The 11,774-nt window shown below is 37.6% G+C and overlaps 2 protein-coding genes across 2 annotated transcripts; one reads left to right on the top strand and one right to left on the bottom strand.

The window, feature by feature from the left end:
* Window positions 1-3,342: 3,342 nt before the first annotated feature.
* LOC120420251 (uncharacterized) lies at window positions 3,343-5,474 on the bottom strand. The gene is made up of 3 exons (XM_039583243.2): window positions 5,364-5,474; window positions 4,308-5,282; window positions 3,343-4,249 (listed from the first exon to the last, which is right to left on the bottom strand). The coding sequence occupies exons 2-3, from the start codon at window positions 5,268-5,270 to the stop codon at window positions 3,515-3,517; spliced, it is 1,698 nt and encodes a 565-aa protein (XP_039439177.1). The 5' UTR covers window positions 5,271-5,282; window positions 5,364-5,474; the 3' UTR covers window positions 3,343-3,514.
* Window positions 5,475-5,595: 121 nt separating this feature from the next.
* LOC120420244 (uncharacterized) lies at window positions 5,596-7,394 on the top strand. Its single transcript, XM_039583232.2, has 3 exons — window positions 5,596-5,726; window positions 5,789-6,579; window positions 6,673-7,394. The coding sequence occupies exons 2-3, from the start codon at window positions 5,797-5,799 to the stop codon at window positions 7,384-7,386; spliced, it is 1,497 nt and encodes a 498-aa protein (XP_039439166.2). The 5' UTR covers window positions 5,596-5,726; window positions 5,789-5,796; the 3' UTR covers window positions 7,387-7,394.
* Window positions 7,395-11,774: the final 4,380 nt, after the last annotated feature.

The following is an 11,774-nucleotide window of genomic DNA, read 5'->3' as shown; positions in this document are numbered from 1 at the left end:
TGAATAATACTGATTTTGAGTGTTTGTTATCTGAACTTCCAAGATGGCGGCTTCTTCGCTACCCCCTGGCTAGCTTATATCAGGCCATCACCGGGGTCCTGATCAGCTGTCAATCATACACGTTTAATTGAAACTAGTAACATTTAGTTAATAAAATTTACCAAATTTGTTATAAACTTCTTTTCATACAAAATTTGTTATAGTACTCTCATCCAATTAAAAAGACAGAATCTAATTACAGGCAAATCACAACCTCTACAACAGAAAATCCCCGCCTTCTTCGTTCAACACACAAATCTCTTCCAAACTCAAACTCAAATGCGCACAAAAAAAAGTCACCAAATCCCGGAGACAACGTGCCTTTCATTTTTAAAACAATTTAAATATTTATCTTCTTCCGGGTTTTTACACTGCTTCCATCCGGGCCGAATCTTTCGCCCGAATTCCGGAGCAGGGGCGTATAAAAACTCACAACCAGCTCGACATCGTTGAGTTTAAAATTTATTTCGCTAATCTGCAGTTTTTCCCTTCGCACGACTAGTTTTGGAAAATGCGCTGGAGATGGCGCTGCTGCTGCCAGCGGCAGCAAAAAATGCCATTATTATCCTCTGCCCTTCGTGCAGTTTGAGATTTTATTGCTTTCGTCTTGTTATTTTAATTCGATACCCCCTTACCTTTTGCCGGAAAACGGGAAAGATTTTCGCGCATTTGTCGTTACGACAGTTGTAACAAGTCAATTAAACCAGTTCGACCTTTTTTCTGTGCGCCGGATGAGGATTTTCCCCCCTTTTCGAGAGAAAGAAAAAGCCGAGTCTATTATCGGTGCTCCTTAAAAGAGCGAACCTTGGTGGAGGGTGGGAACGCGCTTGTCATTTGGTTGCGTTTTGTCTTTTGGATGTTTTAATTTCTGGAACAAAGTCTCACGTAACTTTCTGCGCGATTTTAACGAATGAAAAAATCACGTGGAATGAGACGCGAAATCTGGCGACAATCCAAGGTGGCTTCGGGCGCGTTTGACAGCCAAGCAGCAAGGTCGGTAAACAAAGGGTGGGAAATGTAATTACTAATAAAAACCTTGGAAAAAGGGCAGGTGGTGTGGGACTCTTCGTTTGTCGTGGCCGGGATGTTATCTGGCAATCTGGTTAATTTTTATTTCGAGGATTGCTGGTGGGACAGGGGAGGGGACGCTCGAGGGTATTGTTTTAATGGTTTTGGGAGGATGACTGTTTGGGCGGGTGAGGTGGTTAAAACAAGATAACAAGCTAATTTTCGTACCCGTTTTGCATTCAAATCGGGTTGTTTTAAGTTTAATTGCCGCTTTTTTGTTCATGCAGAATGGAGAGAGTTTTAAAATGGTGTTTCAAAAGTTGTTAAATCGAGTACTTTTAGCTCGCAGTGTAACTGTCAAAACAATACACGTCTAGAGAGAACTTTTGACTTTTCTATAAAAATTAAATTCTTTTTTGCAATTCCACTTGAATTTCACGTGGTCAAGAGAACTTCAAACTGAGGTTCTCAATTTCCAGCTTTCCGCCCTTCCCATGGGAGCAATTTATTTGGCCCCGACAAGAATTCCCGGCACCGCAAAAGTTTCCACCGCTCACCAAAAAAAAGGTCAATCGTATGGGAAAAATTCCGACATTCTCCAGAGTGTAGGAGGTGGGCGTGCCTTTTTGCTCTGCTTATTTATGGCAGAAGTGAGAAAGGGGTAATTTATGTATTCAAAATTGTTCTCTAATCGGAGTTGAGTCGTAATTTAATCTGGGAAACAAACTTTCCATTAACCTCCCACGGGGGAGGAAATGTGGGTCGAACAGGTAGATTTCCCTCTATATTTAGTAATGGAAATATTTCAAAAGGAAAACTGAGGATTTACAATAATTGTTAGATTTCCCCTTATTTGAGTTGCTTTCACACGAAACATTTCAGCCAAACTTTTTCGTTGCGAATGAATGAATAAAGAAAGCTTTCAAAACAACTTGATAACTTGTATGCAACATTCTGTTCAACTTGAAATACTTGAACACAACTAATGAGGCAAATTGAGCATTTTTTGTAAATTTGGTAGTTTTTGTATTTTTTTGTAATTTTTTTATTTTTTGTAATTTAGTAATTTTTGTAATTCTTGTATTTTTTTTATTTTTTTACAATTTTGACAATTTTGACAATTTTTGTAATTTTTGTAATTTTTGTAACTTTTGTAATTTTTGTAATTTTTGTAATTTTTGTAATTTTTGTAATTTTTGTAATTTTTGTAATTTTTGTAATTTTTGTAATTTTTGTAATTTTTGTAATTTTTGTAATTTTTGTAATTTTTGTAATTTTTGTAATTTTTTGTATTTTTTTTAAATTTTTGTAATTTTTGTAATTTTTTTATAATTTTTTTAATTTTTATAATTTTTATAATTTTTATAATTTTTATAATTTTTATAATTTTTATAATTTTTATAATTTTTGTAATTTTTGTAATTTTTGTAATTTTTGTAATTTTTGTAATTTTTGTAATTTTTGTAATTTTTGTAATTTTTGTAATTTTTGTAATTTTTGTAATTTTTGTAATTTTTGTAATTTTTGTAATTTTTGTAATTTTTGTAATTTTTGTAATTTTTGTAATTTTTGTAATTTTTGTAATTTTTGTAATTTTTGTAATTTTTGTAATTTTTGTAATTTTTGTAATTTTTGTAATTTTTGTAATTTTTGTAATTTTTGTAATTTTTGTAATTTTTGTAATTTTTGTAATTTTTGTAATTTTTGTAATTTTTGTAATTTTTGTAATTTTTGTAATTTGTGCAATTTTTGTATTTTTTGTAAATTTTGTAATTTTTGTAATTTTTGTAATTTTTGTAATTTTTGTAATTTTTGTAATTTTTGTAATTTTTGTAATTTTTGTAATTTTTGTAATTTTTGTAATTTTTGTAATTTTTTGTAATTTTTGTAATTTTTGTAATTTTTGTATTTTTTGTAATTTTTGTAATTTTTGTAATTTTTTAAATTTTGTAATTTTTATAATTTTTGTAATTTTAATATTTTTTGCAGTTTTTATAATTTTTGTATTTTTTATAATTTTTGTAACTTTTGTTATTTTTGTATTTTTTGTAGTTTTTGTATTTTTTTAGAATTTTAGATTTTAAGATCAATAGAACATTATAGTGTAAGGATTTTAGAATTTAAATGTTATAGAATTTCAAATTTCAAGATTTAGAACTTTAGAGCTTTAATTTAGAATTTTGAAAATGTTAATCTGATGAAAACTAAGTTTGCTATTGATAAATTCATTAAAAAAAGCTTTTTTTCTTTTTATGCTTTCACAAAGTTTTTAACCAAGCAACAACACGTTTGATCTCTGTGAAATGGTTCTTTATAATGTTCCTGTAAATTTGACTTCATATTTTTTTTTCTATTGAAAAATTGATTATTTTTGTTTTTTTTATTTACAATTGGTTTTAAATTCTTCAAGTACCATCTATTTACAATTTTGTTGAGTTCCTCAAACTCAGCTAAATCTAACCATATTCTAGTCATTCACGCCGAGAACCGTCGGAAACCTTCTCTTCAGCACACTCAATCCACTCCTCGTGATCCGCATACAGTCCCGCACCACCAGCTGCTCCAGCTTCGCGCAGCTCTTCACGACGTGCTCCACCGAGGCATCCGTCAAACAAACGCACCGATCCATCGTAAGTCTCCTCAGCGCCCGCACCGATCCGCCCACAATCCGCACCATCTCATCGTCCACGCGGTCCGTCAGGTGCACCTCCTCCAGCTGGCCACACTGCCCCAGCAGTGCCGCCAGCATCCGGTGACTCATGTCCCCACCGGCCAGGTAGGACAGCTTCAGGCTCCTCAACCCGGCGAAGCATCCGGCCGTGGGACCTCCGATGTTGTTCTTCACCACGATTCCCACCAGCTCCAGGTGACGCAGGGTGGGAAGTTGCTCGAGCGGACCGAACACCTCGGACCAGTTGTCGAAGGTGCAGTACTCGAGGATGATGGCGCGGATCGTCGGGCATTTGCGCAGGTAGGGTTTCAGGCCGTTCTGGGCGAGGCGAACGTCGTGCAGGTGGAGTTGGGTGAGGTGCGGGCTTTGGAGCGTTCCGAAGGTCATGAAGAGTTTGGAGTTGCCGTTGATTTTGAGGTGTTTGAGTCGGGGCATCGTGTTGACGAAGGATGGTAGGACGGTTCCGTCGTCGGTGATGCGGACAGTGATGCGGGACAGCTTGGGCAGGCTGGTTCCGATGAGGCAGAGGGTCTAGAAGGTGAAAGAGGTTAATATCGGGGGTTTCAAGATTGAATAATTACGAACTTACGGCATTCGTCGTCCCAAAGCGTTCGATTCCCAGATCTTCAATAGACCATTGAGCTTGACAAAAGCTTACAAGTGGAAGCTCCTCCAACCTGGATATGCACCGGAAGCTGATCCGCTTCAACTGAAGCTGCTCAATCTCAGTGACGTATCTCAACAGGTCAGCCGTAAGATAGACGTCAACATCCTCCACCGTATGCTGAACCGCCTGCAGGAACTGGGCCACGTTCCGATCATCATCCCCTCGCTGCAAATTCGCCAGAATCCGGAACCGCTTCAACCGAGGACAAAGCGGACCAAACAGCGTTACGTTCTTCGCACTAAGCAGCGTAAGTTCCTCCAACTTGGTCAACTTAACGCCATCGGAAGCATCCCCCACCGCAGTCGCAAAGCAAAACTTCGTCCTCAGCTCCAAACTCTTCAAGTTCGGCGTAAACTTCAGCATCCCCAGCAGAATCGGCAGCGACAGCTTGCAATTGTTCAGACTCAGCGACGTCAGTCGCTCGCCCAACGACCTCCACCAGAACCCAACCCCGACAATCTCCACCTTCTCCAGCGCCACCCTCGCAGCACTCCCCATAACGTGACCCGGCTCGTAGTGCTCGTCCACGAGCGTATCCGGCGGAAGCTTCACCACAAACTTCCCCGCCAGCCGGGGACACCCGTCCACGACGTCCCGCCAGCGGCGACAGGTCGCGCGGACCCGTGCCAACTGGCGGCCGCCCAGGTGCTGGAAGATCTGCTCCCAAAGTTCCGTCGGCAGGTGCAGCTCGCGCTGCTGGGCGGTCATGGCAAGCAGCGGCACGAGCAGCGTGGACAGATTGCGCAGCGTTTCGTCGATGGAATCGATCCGCCGGGTCAGGGACTGGAGCGTTTTCTGCGTGAGGGACCCGAGGAAGCATTCGTCGCAGAGGGCGTGAAACGGCTTGCCGCAGGGGCCGCGGCAGATTAGCTGGACCGATTCCATGGTGTGGGTGTGCTGTGGGTTGTTTACTTTGTTATTCTTCGATAGCTCAGTTGGTAGAACGAGTGTTGTTCATTCGATAAGCATTTATCACACCTTTTTGGAGCACTTTTCACGAAACTGAACGGTCTGGTACTGCAGCGGCAATGTTTGTAAACAAAAACAAAGCAACCGCTGACATGCCGGTTCGCTCTCACTGCACTGCGTGGTGAGTGAAGTCGCTCACGCACTCACTCTCTGCGAGTGAGAGAGTGAGCGTGTAAACATGCTGTTTTCTACACGGTAAAGTGAAACTTGTGATTTTTGTTATAGTTTATCAAAAAATCGCTCATCAACCATTAGATAATTAAAGTGTCTCGCAGTTTACTGTCTACTCGGATGCAGGCAAGTTGGAATTTTTGTGTTCTCTGAAAGATCGTGAGTGTTAGTCATCATTTATCAGATGCGGAATAAATTTTGGTGGTTTTTACTACATTTTCATGAGGTTTTAGTTTGATTGAAAGTTTTAAATTATCATTCAGGCATAATAATGGAACAAACCATCAACGATTTACCTCCAGAGATTTTGGAAACAATCTTCGAGTATCTTCCAGCTGCTCAGTTGTTAAGAATTCGTCTAGTTTGTCGCCACTGGCGAGATGTTGTAATCAGTGACTCAAAACTCATGGGAAAACTCATTTTAAAATTTCCCCAAAACATCACCATCACTAAAAAGTACACGCCAAAACATCTACCAGCTGCAGCCACGAAAGTCTGCTTTGAGAGTGTAAAAATCGTTGGAATACCAACTTGGTGGTCATCATTCGCCTTAAATCTGACCCACCTAAAAATACAATTTTCTGAAACTTCACTACCAACGTTGCTGGAAATGCTGCGATCAACTCCAAACCTGAAACGACTCAAACTGTTCTGCGTGAAACTGACCAAACTCGCGGACGAGCCGCCAAACTTCACGCTGAATAAGCTGGAGAAACTGTACCTGAATTCCATCTGTGAAACAAAAATTTTGCGCCTATTTGGACCAATGTGTCCAAATTTGAAGGACTTTTACCTCTTCATGCGAGCGGAAAATCCCAACCATGACGCACGGTGTGTGATTCAGTTTGTGCAAACTGTTGAAAAAACGCTGGAAAGCCTCGAGCTGTACACCACGAAAAACTTTCTCGCGGAATTGTCTACCTTCAAGGAGCTGAAGTTAAAGCGGTTGGTCTACAACTGGGTTGAGGAACCGGAAGAGGAGCTGGTGCAATTTTGCCGTACTCAACCTTTGATCGAGAAGCTTGTGACGGCGCAAAGTTGCTTGTCTAATTCGGTAAGTTGACAGGTGCTTACCTTTAATTTGGCAACCTTGATTTCAAGGTAAACAATAACCAAGGTGAACACTTACAAATGTCATATTTTGCAGGCTCTCACTGAAATCGGGCGCTCTCTCCCCAACTTGAAGCATCTTTCATCAAGGTTCAAACCGGATTGTTCAAAACATGCCACATTTATCAACGCCATGCCCAACCTGGAGCATCTAAGCCTAATCAACAACTACTCTGAGGTCAATTTCGGCGGTTGCCAGAGTCCCAACCTCAAACATTTATACCTGGGCTACATGCGACCAACCCGGAACAGTCTTCAACAATACTTAAAAGCGTGTCCCAACCTGAACAGTTTGGAGATGGACAGATGCACCTTCACCAGTTGGGACGAAATTTTCATCCCCGCCGGAAGTCTAAAATTCCTTCAAACCTTAGAGCTAGGCACTCTGGACCTGGCAAACGTAACCGACGCCACCTTCGGAAAGATGACCAACCTGCGCCGGTTGCGCCTGATCGGGTTTAAAATGGCGAACCCCGTGATGGCAGCGCTGTTCCGGGCGTGTGACCAGCTCCGGCTGGAGGAACTGAACGGATGGAAGCTGGACGAAGAGGAGGCGCTGAAGTTTGCGATGCAGGAGGACCGGGAGTGGCGGACGATGACGCTGGGGGTTCCGAGAGTTTGTGGAGTCGAGGAGAGTGTGGGAGATTGTGGGACGGTCTCGCAGGAAGCTCGTGGGACAAGTCGAGAGGAAGGGGGATGGGGTGTTTTTGGTAGGGTGAGGGGATTTTTTGAAAAAATGTTTTATAATTAGGAAATAGTTGGTGTAATTTTAAATATACAAGGGTTTGAATTAAGAAATAGAAAATATCATAAAAGTATCTTATGCTTAATGTGTAAAAATTACTGATATTTTAGGGGTTTCTTCGATAGCTCAGTTGGTAGAGTGGTTTATGCATTTATGAGACATTTTTAGAACACTTTCACGTTCACGATTGTTTGGGAGTGAAATTGCAATGTTTGTAAACATAAGCAAGCATCTGATGACATTTCGATACACTCTCACTGCATTTCTAGGTAAGTGCTCACGTTGGTCACTCACGTGCTCACCAGCCTTGGGTGAGAGCCGGTGAAGATAAGAAAGGATAACATGCTGATACACGAAAAATTGAAATGGGGTGAAATCTAACAAAGTTATTGCCGGTGTTTTGGCGGGAGATTTGAACACATTTTACAATGTCGTGGCAAGGTTTTAACATAGTTATTACAGAGCGGATTCGTTAACTCGATTGGAAATTGGAACGCCTGACAGCTGTCAAAAGCACGAAAAAACATGATCAGAAATCGAACAAATGACCCCAAAGAACGAGCTGTGAAACAAGATACTTTCTGTAAAGGAAAGGTTATTAAATATTTGTCAAAATTGATTAAAAAATCAAATTTAAACCTTTTATGGTCGTTAAAACTATCATTGTGATAATAAAAATAAGCTGTAGAGTGAAATAAAATCGGACTCGATTTTAGAACCTAATTTTCAGCATAATTTTTCGCTCAATTTTTATTCTAAAATCTCTTGTTAAAAGGGACGGTCTAATTTTTAATACATTCATGCTATTACAATGATCTAACCTTTTGTACATCTTCTGAGACTATTTTCAATTATGGCTAATATTTATAAATATTTATTTAGTATTATTTTATTTTCTAACTTTAAAAATCAAACTCGAATTCTGCGATCTCATTTTAGTCAAATTTGAATTGTTGATTGTCTTGAAAATTACAAAATGCATTTTCTCAATTTTTCATTACCGTTATTTTGGCCGCCATCTTGGATTTAAAAATTATAAATCACTTCCCGAGCAGGTGGCAATAACTCAAAAGAAAATAAACTTAATTACCTTTATTTCAAACAGGCTTAGAAGTACCGTGAAATTGTCGAAAAATTCGATTTAAGCCGTGAAAATTATAAAGCTATTTTTGATTGATTTTTTATTAAAGATTTTTTTATACACCTATAAAATTAGTAGGGTAAGTGAATTTTCAAGATTTCACGGACTGCGTGAAATTCGTGAAATTTTAAGATTTCCATGAAATCCTATATCATTTATCAATTTTCTCAAATCAATTCTTTAAAATAACAGCAAAATAATTTTTTAAGTAAATTTTATTTGTTTTCAATTTAAAAGCGTGATATGAACCATTTGAAGAATTGTTAGCAAAACATACATTAACATGAAATTGATGCGACATTTACTGAGAAGTGAATGCTGCGAATATTTCAATGATGTTAACAAAAATCTGTTAAAAAATATATATATTTTCGAGTTTTTTTTTAAATTGTGTCTTTTTCAACCAAACTTGTTAAAATTGACTGATCAAGTATATTGTGATTTTTTTTTTGAAGATTGTCAGATTTGTTTTATTGTTTTGATTTATTTTAAGAAATCAATTTAAAGCAAACATTCATTTAAAAGCAACATTCAGTGAAAATAGTCGTCTTTTCCTTTTTCTTCGGTCAATGATATAACGGGAGAAGCAAAAAAAAAGATTGAAAAATCGAGTTCCATCAGAGCAAAGAAAAATATTGAGAAAATACTCTAAATAATAGTTAATCAATGTTTCTTAGGAAAGAAACTGAATTTAGCAATATTTTCATTCTCCGAAATAACAATTTATTTTTTATTTGATTTGAAATTTGAAAGATAATATTCTCATAAGAAATCAAAACATATAAAGCTTAGTTTATTCAAGACTGAATAAATAGTATATTTTATCATTAAAATCCCCTTTCAAGAACATTTCAGATGGTTTCCGTGAAAGTTAAAAAACATATTTTTTTCGTTTTCTGTTCTGATTTTCAATGTAATTTTGAAGATTTCGTTACAAATAAAATTATTTTTGCCTATCGATTTTAAGTTAAGTTTTCGGTAAGTGAGATAAAAATAGTTTTACTGGGCAAAATGTCGCAAAAAAAAGTTATTTCAATTGTTAGATTGTTTTGTTAAATATGACTAAGATATAAAATTCAATAAAATGTAAGAAGCTATAATAGTAGCAAATCAACGAAAACTATTTTGATATATTAGTCGAACATTTAAAAAAAGCAGCTCAGTAAATTTCAAAGTTTTATTTTTTGCTAAGATTGAATAGTTAATTGAAAAATGTTATATAAAAAGCATAAAAAGTAGTTTCTGTAAGTTAACATAAGATTTTCAGATTTTTTTCAATATTTTTCAAGTTTTGCGAAATGTCCGTGAAATTTGGTGTTTTGAAATTAGGGTCCCCGTGAAATTTGCAATTTTTGAGTGTGAAAAATCACTAAGCTTAAATATTAGTTACAAAATCGATTTGATATTCAACGTTTGGAAACTCTGGCATATTAATTTACCATCTTATAGCTTAAAGATGGCATTATTGCGTAGATTTAATTTAGATTTTTTTCTGATTTTTTCTCAATGCAGTCCAGACTCGATTGACCAAAGTTTCGATAATCCGAAGTTAGAATATCCAAAGGTTTGCATAAGTCTTCGGATAATCGAATCAGGAACAAAAAAAATGTTTTCGTTTCTTTTTCATTTTTTTTTGTTTTTGACATCAAATTCGACCCATGTTTGTTATGTTTGAATAATTGATTGCCTATTAAATAACAAAATTCATTTTCTACAATATTTTGTCCCCGCCATATTGGCCGCCATCTTGGATTAAAAAAATCGTAATCACTTTAGAATCGTTAAGGGGTCATACCGAAGCTCAACAATAAAAAAAGAAGACGAGTCTGAACTGTGTCTACAATTTGTCGAATCTACCGAATTGATCAGAAATCCCGTTAACAAGGATATCCTAGAGAAAGTACTCTCAAATTTTCAGCCGTGCACACCGGACCTGTTTGACGACTTTTCCCCACAATTATAAGCCAATTTACTGCTTGATAAAATATCACCAAAGATACCGTGATTTTGTGGAGAAATCCTAAGTATTCTCACAATTCAGAAGCGCATATTTAAATTCCGAGAACGACAGCTCGAGCATTGTTTTTGTTCATTTACTGCAATCCCAAAACCGCAAACCTTATTCTTTACAAAACGCAAATATTGACACTTCCACAACACAAAGTTCGGGTTTTTCCTGGAAGGTCCACCGCACCTGCCTTTTGCAACGCAACATCCAAAAATTGTCCCTCGTTTAAAATCCTACAGGAAGTTATCTTCCTCCTCTTCCTCATATGACATAAAATCTTGCAGCCTGCATCATCTTTAGGAAATCTCATCCTAGAAAAAATTACTCAAATTTCACCCGAATAACAATCGAGCCCTCGTGCCCAGGCCGCTATTTTCGGGTGCGTCCTCCTTTTTCCCCGTTGATCCTTCCTAAATTTCAAAAACACACATGTGGTGCGCAACGAATAGAAACAAGCAACACGTGCGCGTTGAAATGCATCCTCCTTGGCAGTTGGTTCCTGATCTTTCCAGAGGTTTCTTCCTTGCACTCGTCTTGCTTTTCTTCTAAACTCCCGATCCAGATGCTGCCCGCGAGCGAGAGTTGAGAAATGGTGCGCATCACAAACTGCAACTGATGCATTCGCTTTGGAGTTGAGAGGGGGAAAAAGGAAGATTTTCACATATTGGCACTGTGAAAATTAAAATTATTGTTAAAATAAAAAAAAATCATAATGTTACCTCTTCGTTGATTCTTCTTGAACCAAGGCAATTCAATGTCAACAATCATAAAGGTAGCGTAACTGTCAAATGCAAACGAAGCTACACTCTGACAAGAAACTACCCTATTTGAGCTTAAATCGATTGAACTCAATTTTTCACTGTGCTTTTAAAAACAACCCGTCGCACGTGTGCGTGCAGATTTAATCTCCTCCTTTTTTCTCCAACTCCCAAAATAGAGCTGCTCGTGTTTGCCTTTTTCTGACGCGTTTTTCAACCCGTGCACGAGTTTTAGGAGCAGCAATCCATCATACTCTTCGTCAACAGTAACGTCATGATTCGAAATCCGGACACTTAGTACCATATTATTTTTGTTATAGCTGGCAAAAAATCATGTAATGAGTTGGAAATGTAGAAATATCATCAGGATTTAGTATAAACAGTCAGTTTTAAGAGAATGCATGCAAAATATGTCTTTTCTAACAATTTTTCATCAGAATTTGAAAATTAAAATTACTTGTTGTGCTTCGAATCCCGGACACTGTTA

The sequence above is a fragment of the Culex pipiens genome, chromosome 1 (genome assembly GCF_016801865.2).
Source record: "Culex pipiens pallens isolate TS chromosome 1, TS_CPP_V2, whole genome shotgun sequence".
NCBI lineage: Eukaryota > Metazoa > Arthropoda > Insecta > Diptera > Culicidae > Culex > Culex pipiens.
Note: the sequence above shows the minus strand (reverse complement) of the source record. Positions and strands in the feature narration are given on the sequence as shown.

Bases quoted from the DNA above. Each gene is read 5' to 3' on its own strand.
- LOC120420244 (XM_039583232.2), top strand. From the start codon at position 5,797: ATGGAACAAACCATCAACGATTTACCTCCAGAGATTTTGGAAACAATC. The intron at 6,580-6,672 runs GTAAGTTGACAG...CATATTTTGCAG, and splicing joins AAAGTTGCTTGTCTAATTCG to GCTCTCACTGAAATCGGGCG.
- LOC120420251 (XM_039583243.2), bottom strand. From the start codon at position 5,270: ATGGAATCGGTCCAGCTAATCTGCCGCGGCCCCTGCGGCAAGCCGTTT. The intron at 4,250-4,307 runs GTAAGTTCGTAA...TTCACCTTCTAG, and splicing joins GCTTTGGGACGACGAATGCC to ACCCTCTGCCTCATCGGAAC.